Raw genomic sequence first — 26652 nt, 5'->3', positions numbered from 1 at the left:
GGAGGCAGGACTTCAATTGTAGATTGACAATTTGTAATTGCCACCTACGGCTGCTTGGGGTTATCAAAAGTACCAAAGATCAATTTCAATATAAAAACATAGACTAGTAGCATAAATTATAAATAAATAATAACTCAGACAGTCGGGCTTAGATTATCCCTGCAGCAGCACTGGAAAAAGTTAAACTGAGGAAAACAAGCCATCAAAATACATGCAGTAGCTTCAATAGGGAATACATCATAGGATAATAACTGAGAGCAGAGCGTAAGAAAAATATTTCGGTACCGTACATAATGCATAAAGGTCAATAGTTTCAGGCTTCAGAAAATTACATAAAGTATACAAAGTCCATATCATATAAGGGTTTTGAAATATTCATCGCCAAAGTACCAAATTTCAAACTCTTTTCATTTATATCAAATCAAGAAGCAAAGAGTTCACGCAGTTTACTAGCAAAGGGCACTGACTTTCATTGTGGCTGGAAATTTCGAGACACTTCAAACTTAGTTAAGCTAATACTCACCAATCCACAAAGTTCGCTATAAATCACTCCTTTATTCTACGTTTTATTGGCCTTTATCGGTTTAACACTTAAACGATTTAGTCATATCAATAACTAATGAAATGAAAATAATGCAAAAAATTAACAAAGTTTCTTGAACATGATTCCGAAAAATAAAGCTACATATATACTTTGCTCATATGCCACGTACAAATTAATATACGTTCTCACTTACATATGCTTATGACTACAATGTAATATCACTTCTCATTGTCTTACTGTCAATGCATAAAATTGTCTATATTGACGCATACGCTTTTAAGCCTCTTAAATGGTTATGACTTTTTTCTCGTTATTACCTTTTGTTAAGGCTCAAATTCTTTTATTTCTACGTTTTGCGGTTAAGACAGAATGAGTTGAGTTCTTAGGTAAAATAAGAAATCAAAATAATTATGCATAAATATCATAATATATAAAACCTGTAAGTATTTCAAATTAATATTTATTATTGATTCTTAAAAATTGTTTATATGTTACATGAGCAGAATTAATTGGGGAAAAGTATGTTCATTTTCGACAAGACATATACCCTATCGCGCATCAAAATACAACATTTCATAAATATAAAAAAAAAATTTGAAAAAGAATCTACATATGACTTGCAGCACTTTTCACAAATGAAACTTTTTTCCGCAACAAATTTTAACTACTGGGTTTTGTTTCAAACCCAGAAGTATATACAATAGAGCGGGTCAATTTTTTTTTTCCATCAGGAGTATAACAAAAACGTAATCTACAGATGATTCTAAGAAAAATTGCTGAAGACACCATAGCTCTATGTCCGATTTTGAGTCTCCCAGATATTTTGCCAGATGAATGTAGGGTTTGGCCAAAAAATCTTCATAGCTTCTGATAAAATTATAGGAAAAATATCATAGTGGGCTTACTTTAAAGGCCTTTTACGTACATTTCAGAATCTGTATTAATTTCTATAGTGTTCTTGAATTTTAGTACAGATATCAGGCTTAAATTATGAGAAATTAGCTGAACTTTTAACTACTATATTATCATTTTAACGTATTTTTTATGGATTTTTTTTTCTTTATAGCTAAAATAAGTTCAGAAAATTTCCAACAAATTTCATTCAGACAGTTTTTCTTTTTTCGAATTTATTTTAGTAGAAAACAATTTTCAAAAAAAACCTATATTTTCAAGTATTAAGCAAAAAAAAAAACACAATTTTTGTAATTTTAATGTAATTTATTTAAAAAAATATTTTTTTACTTAGAATTGACCATTTTAACGTATTTTTCAAAATAAAAGAAATGTTATATTATTTTTTAAAATCTTTTTTGCTCTCCACTCGTGGTTGTTTTTCACGACTTTCTGCTGTAACAGCCATAACACCTTCACGTTTTTATACTCAGCGTGCTTTGCACACAGAGTATATTAACTTTGATTGGATAACGGTTGGTTGTACAGGTCTAAAGGAAACGAGATAGATATAGACTTCCATATATCAAAATCATCAGTATCGAAAAAAATTTAATTGAGCCATGTCCGTCCGTCCATCCGTCTGTCCGTTAACACGATAACTTGAGTAAATTCTGAGGTATCTTGATGAAATTTGGTATGTAGGTTCCTGGGCACTCATCTCAGATCGCTATTTAAAATGAACGATATCAGACTATAACCACGCTCACTTTTTCGAAATCGAAAATTTCGAAAAACCGAAAAAGTGCGATAATTCATTACCAAAGACCTACAAAGCGATGAAACTTGGTAGGTGAGTTGACCTTATGACGCAAAATAGAAAATTAGTAAAATTTTGAACAATGGGGGTGGCACCGCCCAATTTTGCAAGCTGTAATTTGGCAGTCGTTGAAGATATCATGATGAAATTTGGCAGGAACGTTACTACTAGTACTATATATGTGCTAAATAAAAATTAGCAAAATCGGATAAAGAACGCGGCCACTTTAAAAAAAAATTTTTAAAGTCAAGTTTTAACAAAAAATTGAATAGCTTTACTTTATATAAGTAAATTATGTCAGCATTCAACTCCAGTAATGATATTTACCAATCCTTCTGAAATTTGGTAGGGGCATATATTCTATGACGGTAACTGTTTTCTGTGAAAATGGGCGAAATCGGTTGAAGCCACGCCCAGTTTTTATACACAGTCGACCGTCTGTCCTTCCGCTCGGCCGTTAACACGATAACTTGAGAAAAAACCCATATATCTTTACTAAGCTTAGTCGACGTACTTATCAGAACTCACTTTATCTTGGTATAAAAAATGGCCGAAATCCGACTAGAATCACGCCCACTTTTTCGATATCGAAAATTACGAAAAATTAAAAAAACGCCATAATTCTATACCAAATACGAAAAAGGGATGAAACATTTTAATTTGATTGGTTTATTGACGCAAAATATAACTTTAGAAAAAAACTTTGTAAAATGGGTGTGACACCTACCATATTAAGTAGAAGAAAATGAAAAAGTTCTGCAGGGCGAAATAAAAACCCTTGAAATCTTGGCAGGAATACTGTTCGTGGTATTACATATATAAATAAATTAGCGGTACCCGACAGTTGATGTTCTCGGTCACCCTGGTCCACATTTTAGTCGATATCTCGAAAACGACTTCACATATACAACTAAGAGCTACTACCTTTTAAAACCCTCATTAATACCTTTATTTTGATACCCATATTGTACAAACACATTATAGAGTCACCTCTGGTCCACCTTTATGATGTTATCTCGAAAATGCGTCCACCTATAGAACTAAGACCCTCTCCCTTTTAACACCTTTCATTTGATACCTATATCGTATCTAGAGTAACCCCTGGTCCACCTTCATGGCGATATCTGGAAAAGGCATCCACATATAGAACTAAGGCCCACTCCCTTTTAAAATACTCATTAACACCATTCATTTCATACCCATATCGTACAAACACATTCTAGAATCACCCCGGTCCACCTTTATGGCGATATCTCGTAAAGGCGTCCACATATAGAACTAAGGTCCACTCCCTTTTAAAATACTCATTAACACCATTCATTTCATACCCATATCGTACAAACACATTCTAGAATCACCCCGGTCCACCTTTATGGCGATATCTCGTAAAGGCGTCCACCTATAGAACTAAGGCCCACTCATTTTTAAAATACTCATTAACACCTTTGACTTGATTCCCATATCGTACAAACACATTCTAGAGTCACCCCTGGTCCATCTTTATGGCGATATCCCGAAATGGCGTCCACCTATAGAACTATGGCCCACTCCCTCATAAAATACTCTTTAATACCTTTCATTTGATACACATGTCAGGCAAACACATTCCAGGGTTACCCTCGGTTCATTTTCCTACATGGTGATTTTCCCTTATTTTGTCTCCAAAGCTCTCAGCTGAGTATGTAATGTTCGGTTACACTCGAACTTAGCCTTCCTTACTTGCTTTTTTATAACACGTTTGGAAACAGATGTTAACAACTGTACATATCTTCCTGTTCATCTAGTGTTGGCTCATCATAATCTAAGAATTGTACGAAGAAATGAATGCATCCATATAATTTGACCCGCTCTAATATACGAATTTCAATTTTTTTTTTTTTTTCATTTATTTTTGTGTTTAAGTTTCTTTTATAATTTTTTTTCTGTTTTCTTTTAAACAATTTTAAGATTTTAGGCTAATTGTGCAGTTAAGTAAAACTTTAAGCTGAATAAAATTAGAAACTAGATTAATAATTTGACAGGCTTCAAATGTATGTGAAATAAGTTTGACAAATTGCTTAAACCTGAAAAAGATGTGGATCACCAGCATTTTGTTTTACGGTATAACTTACCTAATGTTGAACAACGGCAACATTAACCACAAAAAAAAATGTATTTTATTCCCTTGGCTGCTGATTGGCTTTTATAGTCGGGCTATGCTACAGTTTTCGCACTTAGGAGACTATACGTGTCTCTTATCTTTTTCACTTATTTTTCGTTATCTTATATTATCTTTCACTACTGTGGAAATGGAACAACTCACATCAGGTACTTGGACTAATGTTAAAGAATAACTGTGTCCTCTTGCAGCCCCGGGTTTCTGTCCACACCTTTCCTGCTTGATGGATCACACACAACTCCTGTCTTCTTTTGATTTCTCCTAATGGGTTTGGACTTCTACCGTGTCCGAATCCAGTATGTTTTCGTACAGTGAATAACGGAAAAGTACTCAAATCTAACCCAAATTTGTTTGGCATCTTTCTTAATAGTACTTCTATGGTTAAAAAATTATCGTTTACGGTATTTCACCTTCATTCTCGTACCATAACCTTCATAAATACTCGCAGTAGGCCATAACATCTTTCATGGTACGATATACCATGAGATGCCACAGAAGCAGTGAAATTTTTGAAATCTATATATTAATACGCTAACAAAATTTCCATACAATCAATTGACAGGCTGTTTCGCATACTTAGCATACGTAAAATCATATAAAAGTTATATGACCCGATTCGTATCGATCAGCCGCAATGCATAGGCCTATTTTTGTTAACAAATATTACTCTATTTGTTTATAATTATTAGAAAGTTTTTTGTAAATTCGAAAATCTGTGCAACTATCGAAATTGCCATCTGTAGGACGCATTATGTTCACAAACCCCCCTGAGTAGAAAGCTCCAAATGCTGCATTGTCGCGTTGCTCAAATGTTTCATGTCTACATATGTATATATTCGTACCCGCCAAAAGGTGAGAGAACTAATGCTTCACTCATTTTCAGTTCAAATAAAATATTGTTTCCCATTGTTGCCAATTACCTATATTGGTCTGTATCAAAATCCTTAAAAAATTGTTCTAAAATAATTGTTAGCGCACAAAAAAACTTTAAAGAGAAGTAATAACTTAACCGGCCTATTTTTTGGACAAATTTTACTTACCCGTAAAAGCATAGGTCTTTATTTAACAGATTCTTTGTTTTTCATTTTAGTTGCTTTAAAAAAATGAAATCAGAAATAATGAGTCAACTTTTGTTCAAACTCACTAAATTTATTTATTTATAACAATTAATTGCAAATTTGACTCAAATGTTTTTTGCATTTCCAGATTTTATGCTCATTTTAGATATAGCACGTCTTATAGCGAACAAAAAATAAATAAATTTGCTACAAAGATATTACATTAAAATTTGTATATTGTCTTTTATGCTAATTTATTTTGATATTTCTAATTTTATTTTATAATATTATCTTTTATTTCAACGTAGTTTATTATTATTTAAATGCAATTTGATTGAATCGGAAAATTTCACGTTGTATATTAAACGAAAAAAACGACCCAAAAACGTTTTCGATTTTAGGTCGAAATATTGCATAGGCAGTATATTACCCACTATATTTATTATTAGGCTAAACTTTGTTTGATTATATGCCCTTTAATCGGATGCTTAGATCCCATAATACTAATTTGTTTATGTCGCTTAAAATTATGATATTGTTACGAATATTAGCAAAACTAAGGAGTGCTGCCAGCTCTAAGCCGATCTAAGCAGTGACGTGAATGCACATCAATAATTCAATCATTATGTATCTACATAAACGAATCAATAATTGCGTCTACACATATGTACACATTCCGACGAGCAACATTTACATACAAGGCAGCGAGAGATGAGATGTCACACACCGATGAATTTACTTATACGCTTATGTGTGTGTGGGAGACTGTAAACTACAAACACATGCATATACCTTATCTGAGTTGTCACAAGAGAGAGCAATAATTTGTGCACGTAGTTGTGGCTGGCGATTTTGTAGCCGAAACAACTAGTAACTTCTGGAAATCGAAGAGCCTAGAAGTATGCAGCGTAAACTATAAAAGCGATGCAGGCGAGTAAGAAGTAATTCAGTTTGATTTGAATTGTCAAGCAGTTACGAGTAAGACGATATCTAGCGAGCAATAGCACTATTATTTTGAAAGGCAGTTTCCTTTAAGATATCAGTTTGGTTATTAAGCTATTCGTTGCACAGTTTGAGTGTTATTGTGAAGTACTTAATAAAGGCCATTTTTCCATCATTCAATATCGGAGTTATTTATTCAACAGTTTAGTGATTCGAACTTAGCAGAGGATTGCAAATAAGAGGATTTGCAAGTAAATTCGTTACAATTGGTGTCAGAAGAGGAATTGTTGAATAAATTCTAGAGGACAACAAGGACATGGCAAAGTTAAGTGAATTGAAGATCCCGCAACTGAAGAAGGAGTTGGAGAGCCGTGGATTGAATACAAGCGGCGTTAAACTCGAACTTCAGGCACGGCTACGAGAAGCAATGGAAGCAGAAGGAATTGATGTGGAAGAGCATGTCTTTCATCTTGATGGCGAGGAGACAACAAAAATTGAAGAGAAAAACGAAACATCGCAGACGGTTACCAGCACAGACTTGAACATGATTTTGGCTGCAATATCTGCTCAAACATCGACAGTAGCATCAATGTCGTCACAAATGTCATCACAACTGGAAGAGCAGAAGACATATATGGCATCACAATTGGAAGAACAGAAAATGTATATGTCATCTCAACTGGAATCGCAGGAGAACCGTATAACATCGAAGATTGAAGCACAAGAAACACGTATTTCAGAAATGTCGACACAAATTTCTTCACAACTGGAATCGCAGGAAACCCGTATAACATCAAAGATTGAAGAACAAGAGGAGCGCTTATCATTGCAGGTGGCACAAATGTCTTCACAGTTAGAAGCACAGGAAGCAAGGGTAACATCAAAGCTGGAAGCGCAGGATGCAAAAATCGCTCAATTTCAGGCAGAAGTAGATGATTTAAAAGGTCGTATGGAGCAGTTACAACTAAATCGCCCAGCTGTTTCAGCGAGTAATCCAAAGGTAAAGACACCATCCTTTGACGGTTCTGTTCCTTTTCAGGTCTTTAAGCTACAGTTTGAGAAGACCGCAGCAGTGAACCAATGGAATGCTGAAGATAAAGTTGCAGCTCTGTTCGTGGCACTGAAAGGGCCTGCCGCGGAAATCTTACAGACCATCCCAGAGTACGAGCGGAACCATTACGAAACATTGATGAGCGCTTTAGAGAGACGTTACGGAAGCGAGCATAGGAAACAGATATTCCAAATTGAGTTGCAAAACCGCTACCAAAAAGCAAATGAGACATTGCAGGAGTTTGCTTCAGATATTGAAAGATTGGCTCATCTTGCAAATGCGGACGCACCCGTGGAATACACTGAAAGGGTAAAAATCCAGAGTTTCATAAATGGCATACGGGACGTGGAAACGAAGCGAGCTACATACGCAAACCCAAAGCTGACATTTGCTGAAACGGTATCACATGCATTGACTCAGGAAACGGCCTCACTATTGAGTAAACCAGCATACAAAGCTCATCGTGTAGAAGTGGAAAGACCAGATTGGGTAGACACTATTTTGGAAGCACTGAAGGGATCACAACAGAAAAATGCCGGAGTTATTAAATGTTTCAAGTGTGGCAACCCAGGTCATATGGCTCGACATTGCAGCAGCGGTCCCAATAGCTCCAACAATGTGGGTGGTCGTAAACGCAGAGCAGAAGTTGATGAGCAAATATCCAAGACCACTCAATCGTTAAACTAAATCGAGTCAGCCGCAAGGGGCGACAGCTGGCTCCCGCAATTGAATGCCCCATAATCTCTATCTCGCAGATTGGAAGAAGATCGAGCAATCTTACTGTTGGAGGACATGTGGACGGAAAGGAACGGTTACTGACTGTAGATACGGGTGCATCTCATTCCATCATTCGAGCGGATTTAGTCAAAAAAAAGATAAGACCATTGCTTGGAGCAAGATTACGTACAGCCACGGGAGAGGACACCCAGGTAATTGGAGAAGTAGAATGTGAAGTCGCAATTGGGAACGTCACGGTAGTACACAATTTTATAGTGGCAGAAATTGTTGATGAAATCATAATTGGAGTCGACTTCTTAATCAACCAGGGCATCAAGATCGACATGCAAAGCAAGACGATGCGATATAAAAACATGGATGTACCACTTAATTTCGGCTACGAGAGAGGCTACAGCAGTAAACGAGTGCTGGTGGAAGAGAGTCAGCAAATACCACCAAAATCCGAAGCAGTCATCTGGGCAAAGGTTGATGGAGATTGTGGGACAAACAAATTGTGGGTTGTCGAAGCAGCAAACAAATCAGCTCTAAACATACTTGTAGGAAAAACCCTGGCTATGACACAACAAGATGGTCGTATTCCGGTAAGAGTACTCAATGAGTTCAAGTCACCACTCAAACTGACTAAAGGAGCTATTTTGGGAAGATGCCAAGAGGCTGAAGTAGTTATTAACTGTGAACAACTCCAGGAACACGTTTCAGCTAGTAATACTGATCTTTCAAATGACATCACGGCATGGATGCAGGGGCTAGAGAAAGCATATCAGAGTAAGGCAAAACAACTGCTCCTAAAGTACGCGAACATATTTGACCAGGATGATTCTAAACCAGGCCGCACCAACGTTGTGAAACATCAAATTGACACTGGCGATGCGAGGCCGATCCGTCAAGCTCCACGTAGTGTTCCACTGGCGAAGCGGGAAGTTGTGAGTCAAATCATTCAAGAAATGAGCGACAGCGGCGTCATCGAACCATCAGCTAGTCCATGGAGCTCACCGGTAGTACTTGTAAAAAAGAAGGATGGAAAAATGAGGTTTTGCGTGGACTACCGGAAGTTGAATGACGTAACGAAAAAGGATAGCTACCCATTGCCAAGAATTGACGACACTCTGGACTCGCTATCTGGTACGAAATGGTTTTCCACGCTGGACTTGAAAAGCGGCTACTGGCAAGTGGAGGTGAAGGAGGAAGATAAAGAGAAAACAGCCTTCAGTGTCGGTGATGGTCTTTGGCAATTTACAGTGATGCCTTTTGGACTTTGTAATGCACCAGCTACTTTTGAGAGACTCATGGACCAGGTACTGAAAGGACTACATTGGAAAACATGCTTGGTGTACCTGGACGACATCATCGTATTGGGCAAGAACTTTGATGAACATCTTAAGAATTTGGAGGAAGTTTTCCAGAGAATAGCTGGCGCTGGTCTGAAGTTAAGTCCCAAAAAGTGTGCGCTGTTTAAAAAGGAAGTCAATTATTTGGGTCACAAGGTAACGACAGAGGGCATCTGCACTGCGAACGAAAAAATAGAGGCTGTAAAGGATTGGCCAAGACCACAGAACCTACATGAATTGAGAAGTTTTCTTGGGCTGTGCACATATTACCGCCGATTTGTACCAAATTTTTCCAGCGTAGCCCATAGCCTCCATGAGCTTACAAGAAAAAATAAAGCTTTTGAATGGAAGAAGGAGCAAGAAGTGGCTTTCCAAACATTGAAGGAGCGTTTGTGCACTGCCCCAATGTTAGCATATCCGATTCCAGGAGCAACATTTATTCTAGATACAGATGCGAGTGGATATGCTATAGGAGGCGTTTTATCACAACTGGTCGATGGACAGGAGAAGGTAGTTGCATATTACAGCCGTTCGATTGGAAAACCAGAGAGGAACTACTGCGTTACGCGGAGAGAGCTGTTGGCATTGGTAGAGTGCGTTAAACATTTTCACAAATACCTCTACGGCCAGCGATTCCGTGTCAGGACAGATCACGCAGCTTTAAAATGGCTACTGCAGTTCCGTAATCCGGAAGGACAATTGGCACGGTGGATCGAGCGACTTCAAAGCTATGACTTTTCCATTGAGCATCGAAAAGGTAGTACCCATGGAAATGCCGATGCAGTGTCACGAAGGCCATGTAGTTTGGAATGCAAGCACTGTTCAAAGGCCGAGGCTAAAGAAGACATTATAGATGTCCGGCTAATGACTATAACGTGTACGAATGAATGGGACAAGGAACAACTAAGAAAGTGTCAGCTAGAAGATACAGATCTGTCACATGTTATGCAAGGGCTGGAACGAAACGAAAGACCAAGCAGAGAGGATATGTCAGCAGAGAGTCCCATTGCGAAGTCATATTGGGCACAGTGGAACAGTTTGGAATTGATATCCGGTTGCTTGCATCGAGTATGGGAGAGTGAGGATGGTCAGTGTAAGAAGAAACTTATAGTTGTTCCCAGGAAGAGGATTCCTGACGTGCTCAGCGAGTTGCACAATGGTCCAAGTGGAGGCCATCTTGGAATCACGAAGACACTCGAGAAAATTAAGCAGAGATTCTATTGGGTTGGTTGCCGTCAGTCGGTCACCGAGTGGATTGCCAATTGCGAGGTATGCAACAGAGCGAAAGGGCCCAAAACCCGAAGTCGTGGCCAGATGAAGCAGTATATTTCAGGTGCACCATTTGAAAGGATCGCCATGGATGTCGCAGGTCCATTTCCTACTAGCAACCGCGGAAACAAATACGTACTGGTGGTTATGGATTATTTCAGTAAATGGCCAGAGGTATACCCAATCCCAAACCAAGAAGCAGAAACAGTAGCAGAAGTGGTTAAAAACGAATGGGTTGCAAGGTATGGTGTACCAATGGAGTTACATTCTGACCAAGGCAGGAATTTTGAATCAGCTGTGTTCCAAGAACTGTGCAAGAAGTTGGGCATTCGAAAAACACGGACAACTGCATTGCATCCTCAGTCCGATGGTATGGTGGAACGTTTCAATAGAACAATGGAGGAGCATTTAAGGAAAGTAGTCGACAAGTACCATAAGGACTGGGATACACACATATCATTATTCTTGATGGCCTACCGATCGGCAGTACATGACACAACGGGCCAAACTCCCGCAAAGGTAATTTTTGGCAATGACCTTCGACTGCCAGCTGATTTGAAGTATGGGATAGATGCCGATGCGGAGAGGAATGTCAAGAAATCCACTGATGTCTTAGAAGAAGAGCTGAGAGAGATACACGATCTGGTAAGGCAACGAGCAAAGATTATGAGTGACAAGATGAAAGCGAGGTACGATAAAGCAATTAATTCGGAAGGGTTTCAGGAAGGAGATTTGGTGCTGCTATACAACCCACAACGAAAAAAAGGTTTGTCCCCGAAATTGCAGTGTAACTGGGAAGGCCCATACAAAGTTGTAAAACGGATCAACGATGTAGTGTACCGCATACAAACCACTACCAAACCACGAACCAAAATGAAAGTGGTTCATTTGGAGAGATTAGCAGCGTTTAGATCGAGAGATTTGTCTGATCGGGACGATCAGACTTAGGTGGAGGGCAGTGTTACGAATATTAGCAAAACTAAGGAGTGCTGCCAGCTCTAAGCCGATCTAAGCAGTGACGTGAATGCACATCAATAATTCAATCATTATGTATCTACATAAACGAATCAATAATTGCGTCTACACATATGTACACATTCCGACGAGCAACATTTACATACAAGGCAGCGAGAGATGAGATGTCACACACCGATGAATTTACTTATACGCTTATGTGTGTGTGGGAGACTGTAAACTACAAACACATGCATATACCTTATCTGAGTTGTCACAAGAGAGAGCAATAATTTGTGCACGTAGTTGTGGCTGGCGATTTTGTAGCCGAAACAACTAGTAACTTCTGGAAATCGAAGAGCCTAGAAGTATGCAGCGTAAACTATAAAAGCGATGCAGGCGAGTAAGAAGTAATTCAGTTTGATTTGAATTGTCAAGCAGTTACGAGTAAGACGATATCTAGCGAGCAATAGCACTATTATTTTGAAAGGCAGTTTCCTTTAAGATATCAGTTTGGTTATTAAGCTATTCGTTGCACAGTTTGAGTGTTATTGTGAAGTACTTAATAAAGGCCATTTTTCCATCATTCAATATTGGAGTTATTTATTCAACAGTTTAGTGATTCGAACTTAGCAGAGGATTGCAAATAAGAGGATTTGCAAGTAAATTCGTTACAATATCAATATTATTTTAGTAAATATGTTTGCGTGAATAATTTCAATGTTTTTGTTTTGTCAAGTCATTTCACCTTAATTCTATGTCAATTTCTTTTGATTTTACATATTTTTTATATTTTTGTTTAAGGAGCTCCATATCAAAACGTTATAATTACATTTGAAAATTTTGTAGAAAATTTAAGAAAATACAATAAAAAATACAACATCTTAATGAAAAATTTCAGTAAGTTAGACCAGTTTGCTATATTTCCACTCACTGCTTAACTATTAACGCATTATTGCATAGACTGAGTTGAAAAAAATACAAGTTGGTCGAATTTCGACCACAGGCGATACTAGTTTTAATTAAATCGTCTAGTAACATATTTATCGATATTAAGGCAGCTTCAAAGCTGTAGAAACAGCAACGACGTCATATATGTGTATATATTTAATTCAAGGTAATCTTAAATGGACACCTAATGGGATCGTGGACTAAATGCTTTCGAAATATATTGTCTGTTATCGATTACAGTTCATGTAAATTACTTGTATGAAAAATTCTGCAACAAAAGGCCATTCAGTTGGCGCTGGCTGAAAAAATGCGGAATTCCGTTCGAAAAGATATGCAACAAAAAAAAAAAAAAAGAATTTCAGTCAAAACTCTGACAGAACCAAAATAAGGGAGTTTCAATGTTTATTACTGCTAACTAACAAGGTGCAACTGGGTATAAATCATTATTTAAGACATAACGTTTTAAGTAACTTCTTCGAGCTGCAAAAAGAAAAAGTTAAAAAATTGCGACCCTATTAAAAGCTTCACTGCATAATTGACAAGTCGTTGTGCTTGTAATCAAAAAAAAAAAATTCCCTGGCTAAAGTACTGAGTGACTGATTGACTGCTGTTGTTGAGAGTTGCTTTAAAGTCTAAAGCGCAGCAATACCTTTACAAAACAAGAAATAAAATACCAAAACTATGTCTGTTCATAGTGCGTTTATAAGCTTGCTGACTGTCAAACCAGGTGTTAAGCCGGCCTTTGTGCAGACGTCAATTTGTATGCAAGAGACTATGTCAAATGTAGGCAGTGTGTTGCCGTGGTTTTCTAAAAAACTCCCAACGCTTAATCACCTAAAGTTTATGACTCAATAAAAAATGAATGTTTTTCTAGGCAAATGTTTCTTTGCAGGGTTTGAATTGTGCAGTTTAAAATTTTAAGCGTGGCTAAATGGAAAATACATATTTTCTTATGATTGACGTGTTGATTGCTTTCAGATTTCCCACACATAATTGTTGAAGGTTGTTCTCATCTTTTAACAGAGCTCTTGTCTTCTCTTCTTTTATTTCAGATTTTGTCTTCGTTTGATTTACACTTTAATTTTTTTGAAATAAATATTTTTTGTACTTACATGATTGAGGCGCGCTGCAATTTTAGCATGCTCTTCTTGATAAGCTTTTCGTGCTTTACGTTTATCTTGTGATAAATGTGTCAGCTTTTCGCAGACAACTTCAAGTAATTCTGCATTACTTTTGAATTGTTTTGCTTGATGATCCAACTCGTCCATGTAGGAGCGCCATGCTTTCGTTATGAGACTGCCTGTAAAAATATAAAATATGTAAAAATATATTAGTATTTAGAATCTGAGCAATTAACAATTAAGTTTTGCTTGCATCTTTGGAATTATAGCTATATAAGATCTATTCTGCAGTTTCTGAAACAAATGGTCTTTCAGCAAATCCGTGAAGATCCTTCTATTTAAGATTGCGACTATAGAATGGCAGCTCTCAGAATTGGGATCAAAAGCTCAATTTTTAAAATTTTCAGCCAACATAGGATGTTTTTTTTTTTTAAGAAAGGTACAGCAGCAAACACGAAAAAAGCAGTGGAAATTTTTATAAAATTTCACCAGTTAAATCCTTTTTTGTTTATTTTCGATGATTCAAGAAAAAAATTCCATGCAAACGCAAAAATGTTTAAAAGCAGATGCGAGTTTTGAGAGGCCTACAAATTGTACCTCGTTGCACTGAAATTGATTGGGCTACAAAGCTGCATACTCAAAAAAATGAGACAACTCTATCTAAGGTGCAGTTTCGAAATTTTCGTAACAGTTTGTCTAATTTTCAGGTGTTTTTTTTAAACGTGTTTGCTTTGCATAGTTTAAGTTACGAAATATATTTAACATTATCGAAAATAAAAAAAGGATTTAAATAACAAAATTTATACAAATTGTCGCTGATATTTTCGTGCTCGCTACTGTACTTCTATGTATTTTATTATTTTCTTAAACCTTTGGAATTTTTTCGAATGTACAAGTAGCAGCGAAACATTGCCTATCTGTTTGAATATATATAAAGTCTGGAGATTATTACGAAATGATCCAGAGACAGTTCCGCAATGATCTAAAAATGATCCGAAATTATCAAAAAACCAACGCCAATATGAACCGTGGATAGTAGTGTAATCATCCCGATATAGTCCCGAAATAACCCCGTTAAGAGCCACGAAATGGCTCCGAGATGAGCCAAATAGGTTATCAATGAGTTACGAATTTTATACAGAAAAGCTATTGGGTTTTCTTAAAGAAAAGTTATCGACTTTTTACTGAAAATTTAGCCATAAATGATAAATGAGTTTCCGTCTTTTTATCCACATGAACTTGCTGTCATCAAACAAAGAGTCGGCGCAATTTGCGCCTTGGCAACCACTTCTTGGCACTGCAATGACTTGCCAAGCCTACGTTTATTGGGAACCCAGCATTAACACAAACAACAACATCACACTGAAATCCAGCGAAGAATCACGCCTGCCAATAAATAATGCTTTGGACTAGGTAGGCAATTGAAAAGTAAAGTCCTCTCTCGCAAACGAAATCCAGGCTATGCAAGTCACGTCGGTTTGCCATACGGTGCAGAAACAAGCACCATGACAACATCGGATGAAGCGGCTTTGGGAGTATTTAGATTACGGACCGCTACGCGTTGGTGATGGCGAGTACCGAAAAATATTTAATGATGAGCTGTACGAGCTTCACCTCAACATAGTTCAGCTCCGCTGCGGCTAAAAAAGTATTCTTTTCCGAACATGCTTATGGTAGCAGAAGAAGAAGCCTTGTTGAACGGCCATAATCATTTAAACGGTTAAGCGCTAATCAAGTAAGATTTTTTTATCCAAAAGTAATCGACTTTTTATCGAATTGTTACCGATATGTTAGCAAAACCTTATTAAAAGTTATCGATTTCTTATCCAAAAATATCAATATGTTATCAAAAATGTATCGACTCGATATAGAAAAGTTATCGATTTGCTATCGAAGGTTATAGAAAAGTTATCGATTTTCTATCGAAGGGTACCTGTTTTGTATCGACAAGTTATCGATTTGTTATTAAATAATTATTGATTTACTATCGAAAAGTTATCGACTTCTTATTGAAAAACTTTAGGATTGTTATCGAAGTTTTGGCAAATTTGTTATCGAATAGTTATCAATTTGTTATCAAAAACTTATCAATTTGATTGTGAGTGTTACCAGTTTGTTATTGGTTATCGGTTTCTTATGGATGGCTCTTCGGTTTGCTATGAACATAATAAAACCTTTGGCATATCTGTCACCCGCGATAATAAGTGGATAAGAAATCAATAATAAAACGATGACTCGGAGATAATAATTCGCTTTCTATAGTAAATCCATAATAAAACAATAACAATAACTTGTCGACGAAACTTATCTCAAAAGGCCGAAATTATTTGTTTTGTTGTAAAGTTACCTTGGTTGTGGTTTAACTTCAACCCCTGGGCGATCTTTACTTAACTCAAAAACATTAAGTGTTTAGACGTGCACCTGAATGTAAGGATCCAAAACTATAATGAATGACCCCGTTGCATCCCTACCTGTATTTTCACACGTTGAACTTGACCAGTACTTGGTATTCACGTATTTTTATACCTTTCATGAACATGAAATGGTATATTTAACTTTTGTCTGATATTTGTAACGTTGAGAAATATAGAAGATAAACTCACCATTAAGTATACCGAATTGATCAGGGCGACGAACTGAGTTGATATAGCCATGTCCGTCTGTCCGTCCGTCTGTCCGGTCGCCTGTCTGTTTGAACGCAAACTAGTCCCTCAAATTTTGAGATATCTCAATGAAAGTTGACACAAGGATGTATTTTTGTATTATATTAGACATTTGTCGGATCCGCTAGGATCGGACCACTATAACATATATCTCCCATATAACCGATCCTTCAGATAAGACGATTTTGGTCATTCCTGCGGCAATTTAGAAAGTATAAACATGAAACTCGGTGATATATATTCTAATATATCATAGAAGATTTCCTGTAAAAATCACTTTGATCGGAGCTATATATAATATATATCCCATAAAACCGATCGTTCAGATAAGGGGGTTTTTGCCATTTTTTATTTTATATTTATCTTAAAAGTCGTTTAGGTATGTACATATGTTCACTATATATTTCTTATCTTATACATCCGATTATTTGGAGATTACGAACGGGATAAGATTATTGGTCAGCCCCATTCATGAAAGGTATGAACTGTTCGGCACAGCCGTCAGCCACAGTCCCGTCCTTACTTGTTTTTTCTTAATTTTGTTGGCCTAAGTAGTTCGACTTCAATTATGTTATCATTATTAATCAAACAATTATACACAAATCTTAAAATAGCAATTGAGAGGTAATTAAGATAACTGTTAAAAATAATTAGTTACTCAATGCATATGCAGGTGATTGTGTCTTGAAATTATTTTTCCTTAATACTTGACTAAATTATTATATCTGTGAGTGTTTGTTTTCAAGTACAGTAATATTTACTATTATTTAATATGCACTAATTACATATCTATAATTTTTTCTTTATTTTTATTACTTAATTTTTTTGACGCGAGCGTTTAGCGCACTTAGTCAAGCGCAATGAGCGCAATGCTCTAAGAAAATAAAAGAAATAAATTGAAAAAAAAAATGTTTGAAGAAAATGAATGGCTGCCTGCTTGTTTAGTGAATGGCAATTGTAATTAAGTGCTGCTACAATTTACAACAACTGTGCAAAATATTGCATTAATTAAACACATTCTCACATATGTATGTGTAGGTATATAAATATTTGCTTGCTCCAAATGCGTGCGGGGGCGTTAGCGTTTTTTATAAGATGAACAACTAACCTAAAATATCTGATATGCGACAAACTGCTGCAGAAATAAAGACGGAAATCCAAGTGAAATGAGGGCCACTGAGCCATCGAGCTGGCTAGACAGCAATCCGAACAAGTAGTGAAGAGAATGAACGTGAGAAATTACTGCAAAACAATTTTCTTAAATGCTGCAATTAATGTAAATACCAACCTATGAAGTTACAAACTCAAGTAAATAAAATTTGCATATTCTCTTAGATGGCGGCAACATTATAAAAATTAAATAAATTTTAACAAACAAGTTCATGGCCAAGGCTACGATTCTTCAGCATATTTTAGTTAAATGCATGCTTTTAAACTTTTATTAAAAAAAAAAACAAATAATCGCATTGAAGCCTACTTCATTTTTGCTTAACTGGCAAATACAAATTGAGCTGGCGTTTTTGTTCGCTTGTTGCATAAATTTTCAATTTAAACTCTACAAATTTGCAAAAAGCACACAATTATGCAATAGCAATTTGAAGAAAAAAATTATATACCAGACTTTGTTTTGCCCGAAAATTGGTTTGGCTACATTTTAAAAGTGGGCCTTGCTTTTTCTCCGTTTCATACTTCGTTTATCGTCCTTCCATTCCCAAACCCGTTCCCACTCTCACTGTCAATCCCACTTACACTAACTCCAACTCCCACTCTCACTCGCAATTGCAATCCCACTTACACTCGCAATCCTTACATGGAATATATTTATATACACGGTTGCAAATTTTGGTTTAAATCTTAAACTTCTTGGGCTACATACATGACCAAACATTTTTTGGTTTTAAATACAGGCCTTGCAAAGAAACAAACTGATATGACTGGTTTTTTGTTTTTTTTTTTTTTTATCTCGCACGTTGTGGCAGCACACTGCCCTCAAGTGGCCCGATGAAACGAGGCTAATCCTGTTTTTATTTTTTTTTTTTTCATACATCCTTTTTTTTTTGTGTATCCTAATTCTATATTTATGTGTTATTTATAATTTTTTTGTTACCGAGTCTTTGAGAGGCAGTGACTTCTTAAGCGCCGAGATCTAAAACCGCTCAGCTACAGAGAAACTCATCAGCTGAGAAATATAGATTCACAAAATACAATAGACTAAAAGTATAAATATAAATTTTTAATTATTAAGAGAAGATAGAACCGTCTTTTTTATGGCAAAGAGCGAGTCCGAAACATCAATTATTCTCGAGTGAGAGTTATAATCTTCACACAAAGATAGAAAAGGTTCGTGTAGTTGGAAATTGCTTCTGCATTGTTTAAGAATTATAGGTTTATAATTCCTTGAAACTCGGCATGGAACATTCAAGTTTACTTCGTTCAAAAGAAATGGGCTTGAAATCGATCCATTTAAAAGTCTAGCCATAAATAGTACACATCTACGACTTGCAAGAGTAGGAAGATTTATTAGTTTTAATCGATTAGTGTAAGGAGGAAGATTATACGAAGAGTCCCATTGTAGATTTCTCAAGGCGAAAAGTAAAAACTGTTTGAATTTATTCTAGTCTATCCACATGAACTTGGTAACGCGGATTCCAAATTATCGATCCATATTCTAATATTGGCCTCACCAATGATGTAAAAAGGGTTTTTGTAACGTAAGGATCACTAAACTCTTTTGCCCATCTTTTCACAAATGCTAAAACTCCTCTCGCTTTATTTACTGTGACATTAATATGAGGATTGAAACTAAGTTTGCAATTCATTGTAACTCCCAAGTCGACAAAAACATCAACGCTTTCCAGAGTTTGGCCATTAATTGTGTAGGAAGCTGGCTGTATGTTCCCACGTGAAAAACACATGGATTTACATTTTTCTATGTTGAGAGGCATAAAATTCGCATTACACCAAGTAACTAAACGATTTAAATCCGCCTGGATTACAGAACGTTCTTCAACCGACGCGTATGACTTAACACGTTTTACGTCGTCGGCATACATTAAAATTTTTGAATATTTTATAGTTGTGGAAACATCGTTTATAAAGATCAAAAACAGAATAGGACCAAGATGGCTGCCCTGAGGCACACCGGAGGGAACATCGATGACATTCAAACAAATGTTTTTAAAAATGACTCTTTGAGTTCTACCGCAAAGATAGGAGGAGATCCAGCGAATTAGGCCAGGTTGAAAACCAAGCAATTCGAGTTTATAAACAAGTAATGAGTGGCGTACTTTGTCGAATGCTTTGCTGAAATCGGTATGATGATTGTTTCTAAACCCATTAAAGATGTGAGTTGTAAATTCAAGCAAATTGGTTGTGGTTGATTTGACTCAACAAAAGCCATGCTGAGAACTATCTATCAATGTAGAAATCGAAAATGTAAGGTGATTAGTAACGATTGCTTCGAAAAGCTTAGGGATAGCGGAGAGGTTTGCTATTCCACGATAGCTTTCAATAGACCACTTGCTTCCTCTTTTATGGAGTGGGATAAGAAAAGATTCCTTCCAAGCCGTAGGGAAAATGCCATTTTTTAAAGAGAGGTTAAACAGATCAGTAAGGGGCTGGTAAATGTATTCCGCACATTTGAATTACAACATTTCGATTTAAATTTAAGTCCAGAAAATTTTCATTTTTCAAAAAAAGAAATACTAATATTAACACATTTCGGTTTACATTCAAAATTTTATTTTTTCGTACTGAAACCAAAACTAGAAATAAAACATTTATGTTTGCTTTTTAAACACTTGGGTTTATATTTAAAACGTTCAAAAACTAAAATTAAAAAACTGCAGCTTGAATTTTACTGCAAATGATAAGTATGTATACATATAGTTTAGGATATAACGGGAATATGGGTAGACCATTTTGGAATCAATTTTGAAAAATTTAAACCTTAAAATATTAAAAATGGGTCCCTTGCTGGTTTAGAATGTAAGACTTTTAGGTTTTAATTTTAAACCACTCATTGGAAATACTTTTTTTTAAACTCCTGGACTAAAATTTAATCCCAAACATATTGAAAATTGGGTTTATCCTCCAATAGCTTATAATATAGACCAAAAAAGTTGTACGGGTAAAACTTTTTGGTTTTGATTTTAAACTTTTCATCGAAAATTATATTTTTCCAGTGTCTGGAAACCAAGATATCTTAAAAATTGCTTAAAACTATTAAGTGGTTTTAAAAGTAGTATAAAAAGGCTTAAAATCAGCAGAAACCTTTGCCAGGTTTTAAAAATAAACTAAAACTTTTCACCGAATTCAAATTTCAGTCAGTTTCTTCAACCCTTTGGTAATTTCAGACTTGTGTAGCCTGTCATCAGCATGGCTTTAGAAAACTCCATAGCACCACCACCGCGCTGAATGCCATTAGCACCCAGATAAATTGTGGTTTAAATCAGAAGCCCCACCATAGAACAGTACTCGTAGCGCTAGACCTATCAAAAGCCTTTGATACGGTCAACTATGGCACGTTACTGCAAGACTTGGAAGGGTATACCCTTCCCCCATGTCTTAAAAGGTGGACCGCAAATTATATGGGTGGTCGGCAGGCATCGGTGCAATTCAGAAACGAAATATCAAAGCCAAGAATAATAAAAACAAGGGGTGCCTCAGGGTGGTGTCCTATCCCCACTTTTGTTTAATTTTTACATATCAAAACTACCTTCGCCACCAGAAGGAGTTACTATCGTTTCTTACGCCGATGACTGCACAATAATGGCCACAGGCCCGGGCCCAAAGATCGATGAGCTTTGCAGCAAAATAAACGGCTACCTCCCAGATCTCTCCAGTGTTTTCGCCTCGCGAAACTTGGCATTATCATCGACTAAATCATCCGCGACCCTATTTACAACCTGGACGTCCCAAATGTCGACCATTTTGAACATCCACGTCGGTGGCACTACGCTACCGACTATCCTACACCCCAAAATCTTGGGTGTGACGTTTGATCAGGATCTACATTTTGGTGAGCACGCAGCCGCAATTGTTCCGAAAATCCAAAGCCGTAATAAAATCCTCAAATCCCTTGGCGGCAGTACTTGGGGAAAAGCAAAGAAACGCTCATTACCACATACAAAGCAATTGGCCAGCCGTTTGCGTGCTACGCGTCCCCTATATGGTCGCCAAGCCTAAAAAATACCCACTGGAAGAAGCTACAGGCCTGCCAAAATACTGTGCTCAGAACCGCCACGGGTTGTCTTCTTATGTCCCCAGAACACCATCTACATAATGAGGCGAGAATACTCCCCATCAGGGAGAGAAATGAGATGCTAACCAAACAGTTCCTGTTGAATACCCAGAAACCTGGGCATCCCAACAGACATCTGATTGATGAGCCAGCACCGCCTAGGGACTTAAGGAGTCATCTCCGTAAGCATTTTGAGGAAATACGGCACCTGAGAACTCAGCCGTATGAAGCAAAAAAACACAAGCAGGTCCTTGGTGAACTCCACAACAGACGTCGGACCTTTATGCCGGGAATTGCCCGGTGAATCCAGAACTCGGGGAACAGTACCCAAAACTTGCGGAAGTGGAACGCATACTTTCCAGGGGAACGCAAGTCACTCGGGCTCAACTTCGTTCTGGATACTGTAACAGGTTAAACTCTTACATATCCAGAATCAACCCGGACAACAAAATGTATGCCCCGCTTGCAATGTGTCCCCACATAACACCAACCATCTCTTTAATTGTAATGTGGAACCAACGCCTCTAACACCCCTTTCATTTTGGTCCACCCCTGTCGAAACAGCAAGTTTCCTTGGACTCCCGTTAGAGGATATTGATGACAATTTGTGATCGGTAGCAGCTATTAGGTGGGGCGAAACATTGCTACAACAACAACAACAACAACAACCGAATTCAAATCTTTGTTTTTCTAAAGGTCTACAAAACGATATTAAACCAACGTAGGTATAATTTTTAAATTCGCGATCATTTTCATATATAAAATATAGACGGATACTTAGTTGAGACGTTCTCCTGCTTGGCAATACTCCTCCCTGCGATGTATATGCTCTTTTAGTAAACAGAAGTATTTGTCATAGTGAGGCTTCGGCAAAAAAGAATGTTGTATCTTCTTGCTTCTCCCTCCTCCTCTTAATGTTTGATCCCTCTCTCTTCTCTGTATCTTGGCCCTTTTATTTCCCGATTTCTTTTTCTTCTACTCCAACTTTCTTTCCTCTCCTGTAACATCATTTAATTTTTCTTCATCTACGACCATTCTTTGGCTTCCTCTCCTTCATATCTTCCACTCTGTCAACTCGTTCTCCTCAATGCGATTTACCACAATAGTTTTTTCAAATAATAAACTTGTTAAGGAAATATCCCTGTACCAAATTTGAAGGAAATAGCACCATAACTTATTTTTTTAAAAACGTTCAACTCCCGGAAAAATAAGAAGAAAAAACAATGAAATGTGAATCACAATCATCCTCAAACCCCTTGGACCCAATCCAAATCTGTTCAGACGTTTGGGAGGAGTTCAGTCACTAATATAAGGACTAACTTTTTGGATGCCTAAACAATAGACTTTAAACAAATCACACCATAAATAATATTTATTAAAATACGTCGGATCTTGCTTCATTTTCCCGAAAGAAATATTTCTCAAATAATAAGCTAGTCTAGGAGATATTAAGCTTTTTCAAGAGGAAATATAATATATATATATAATTTTTTCGGCATCTGGTGCGCTTCCGGGAAGGAAAATTTTGATGGTATTTTCAAACATATTCACTAAAACGATTTTGCACGTCCATTGAGCGTTCGTGGTAGTTTCGGAATCATCTATTTCAATGTCGGTTTGATGTAATTCCGGGATTGTTTAAAGGTAACTTCGAATTTGGTATTATGGATTATTTTGAGGACATTTCGTGGTGATTTTGGTATCATTTCTGAGTCATTTTGGGATGATCTTGGGGACTCTCTCGTGATTTTCCTATGGTAATTTCGGGATCATTTCTTCTCGGTAACTTTTGTGGGTTATATCGGAACGATTTTGGGGACTCTTTCGTTATGCTCTGGGGTTATGTGAGATACCTTTCAGATGATTTTCGATAATTGTGGGATCCTTTGGCGTCCGTTGGAGATCACTTCAGGATGATTTTGAGGATTATTCAGGATCTTAACAGGTTTATTTGAAGATCACTTCGAATCCAATTAAGGGTCGTTTTCGAAGGATTTTTGGGGCTTTATATATTTCTTCCAGGAATGCTTTGGGATCACTTCGGGGTCAATTTGAGGTAGTTTCGGGTATCTAGATAGCATCCGTTTTCTTGCAGGAACTTCTATTTATTGTATTGTAACTATTCCCGGTGCCCTACTTTTATTGTCACAAGAAAGGCTACTTCTGAAAATGGGCGTAAATCTTTATGTATCAAATATTTGGCATAATAATACTTAAGTTACGAACAAGGATCTCAAAATAGAACCGAAACTTATCTCGAAATTACCTCCAAATTACCCGCCCCGCCCCCCCCCCCCCCCCCACCAAAATCCCCAAATTACAAATGGGAAGACCCCAATATAGTCCCCAAAATCATCCCGGAAGGATCCCGAGAGAGTTCCCAAAATAAAATGACTCCAAAGTGATTCCCAAATCAGCACGGTGGTACCCCGAAATAGTCTTCAACATCATCCTAAAGTGACACCCAATGACAACAGGAAGACCAAAAATTATCCCGAAATAGTCCTGAAGACCGAGTTCGAATTAACTTTCGTGGTCAAATAGTCAATATTTTTTTAATTATTCTAGCTGCGCTACAACTAGATAGACGTTTTTATTCTGCTATTTGCTTCGCTCTATAACACTACTTAGCGCATAGTAGAACAAGAGAAAGTTTATGATATGGCTCTGCTGTATGCTCTATTCATGTTCAGAGCCAGAGGAGTAGCAAAAAGATCCACAATAGAATAGCTTTTTCAATTACTGGTGCGCTGTATCCATATATCAAGACCTCCACCCCAATTAAACTCAAAAAAAAAAAATTACTTTTGGTATTTTATATTGAGGAATCGAAATGTGATCAATTCCGTAGCTGTGTAGAAAAGGAATTGATTAGTTTTTCCAATTAATTAGGAATGCAATGGGTAATGTAATGCAATTTCATATACCCAGCTCTGGTATCTTGTAAATCTCTTCAACAACTTTTTGATACTGATTAAATAGAAACAGATTTTTGGTTATGTTGGTGAACGTAAACCATGTAATATTAACAATTCGTTTTAAGTGCCAGATAAGCTTGGCAACACCCTGATGTTGCCGTTTTTTGTGTGTCAAATCTTACTTTATGCAAGTGCAGTAATTTTAAAATTGTTTCTAAATTGTTCAACAATATTAAGGCCACTCAACTTTATTCTGAAGCTGCCAATGAATTGGTCACATTATTCAAAAGTGCGCCATTAAACTCAGTGGCAGGCGCATGCGCAACACCCGCAGGCTATTCTTTGGCTGTCCAACTGCACAAAGCAAATTTTTACATTTATGTTTAATACTTGCTATATGTTTTATGAACCTCTTGGTTTTAAGGTGCGGTAAATTTACTTCAAATCACTACCAATTACCATGATAAAATCAATAAAAACACGTGACATTTTTGTTTTTTTAATGGCATTTCATATGCAGATGTAATTATGCTTACGCCCAATTTTTCAGTGCCAGTTTAAACAACACAACGATTTGGTATCCGAAGCTTTGTGTTTACAGTCGGAAAAGCACCAATTTGTTATCGGTGCGTTACAGATTTGACATTAAAATGTTATCGAAAAGCAATCAATTTTTCATTGATCGATTTGTAATCGAAAGGTCATCAATTTGTTATCAAGAAGTGATCGATATTTTGGCAAAAAGTTATCGATTTATTATCTAAAATTTTATGATTACTTATCGAAATGTAATTGATTATTTAGCAAAAAGTTGTCGATATATTATCGAAAAGCTATAATTATAATAATACACCCAACGGATTAATACCCTACGAAGCCCGCCCAACCGGCACGAGTGGCGCATCCGCATGACGCACGGATTTGTTTTTGTTTTTGCCGAGTTGTTGATAGGCGGAGGTTTGTTAAGCGTCGAGATCTAAAACTGCTCAGCTACAGAATAAAAATCATCAGCTGAGTATTATATACATAACAGTTGAAAATTATACATATTTTTACGAATATTAGCAAAACTAAGGGGTGCTGCCATCTCTAAGCCGATGCTAAGCAGCGCCTTGCATGCACATCCATAGATCAATCATTATGTATCTACATAAACGAATCAATCATTATGTCTACACATATGTAGGTACACGCAGCTGAGAGCAACGCACAAGCACATGCAGATATCTTATATGAAATGCTCCTAAAGGTATGCAATTGTGATTGTGGAAGTGTGGCTCACACATACAAGCGCATGGGGTATGAGATAAGCTATAAAAATTATACATCTGTAATTGTAGCTGAGAAATTTATAACTAAGTAAAATTCTGGAAGCGTCTAGAAGATGCCACGAGGAAATCACAGAGTATAAAAACATCTGCGGTAGAGGCGCTATGGGCAGTTTTCAGTTAAGCACGCTATCTATCGGGCAATAGATCAGTTTCATCAGTTTGGTTATTAAGCCAGTGCAAAGTATTTGTTATTGTGAAGTACTTTAATAAAGGCCATTTTTCCATTATTCAATATTGGAGTTATTTATTCAACAGTTTAGCGATACGAACTGAGCAAAAGGGCAAATAAGAGGATTTGCAGTAAATTCGTTACAATATAGTAAATTGTTAAATAAGCTAACGCTTTTAGCATATAAAGATTTTTATTTTGTTACGAGTTAAGATAGGATAGGACAGTTTTCCTTATAGTAAAAAGTGAATCCGTTATATCAAATGAATTCGAATGAGAGTTAAAATCATGACACAAACACCGAAAAGGTTCAGTTAATTCGAAATTAGTTCTGCACTGCCTCAAAAGAAGAGGTTTGTAATGTCTTGACGCTCGTGATGGGACATTGAAGTTTACTTTGTTCAAAAGAAAGGGGGGGGGGAGGGTCCCTTAAGTAGTTTAGCCATAAATAATACGCCTATCATTTCTCTACGACTAGCGAGAGTTGAAAGATTGATAAGCTTT

At 36.7% G+C, this 26652-nt stretch overlaps 1 protein-coding gene across 2 annotated transcripts in view; it reads right to left on the bottom strand.

Annotated features, from left to right (window-relative positions):
- The window catches only part of FER (tyrosine-protein kinase Fer), a 198682-nt gene that overhangs the window by 161941 nt on the left and 10089 nt on the right, over positions 1–26652 (bottom strand). For both annotated transcript variants that reach the window (XM_067761495.1, XM_067761496.1), the window contains exon 2: positions 13817–14004. In XM_067761495.1, the coding sequence (XP_067617596.1) occupies positions 13817–14004 (188 nt within the window). The remainder of the gene's footprint in view (positions 1–13816; positions 14005–26652) is intronic.

The sequence above is a fragment of the Eurosta solidaginis genome, chromosome 1, assembly GCF_040869045.1.
Source record: "Eurosta solidaginis isolate ZX-2024a chromosome 1, ASM4086904v1, whole genome shotgun sequence".
NCBI lineage: Eukaryota > Metazoa > Arthropoda > Insecta > Diptera > Tephritidae > Eurosta > Eurosta solidaginis.
Note: the sequence above shows the minus strand (reverse complement) of the source record. Positions and strands in the feature narration are given on the sequence as shown.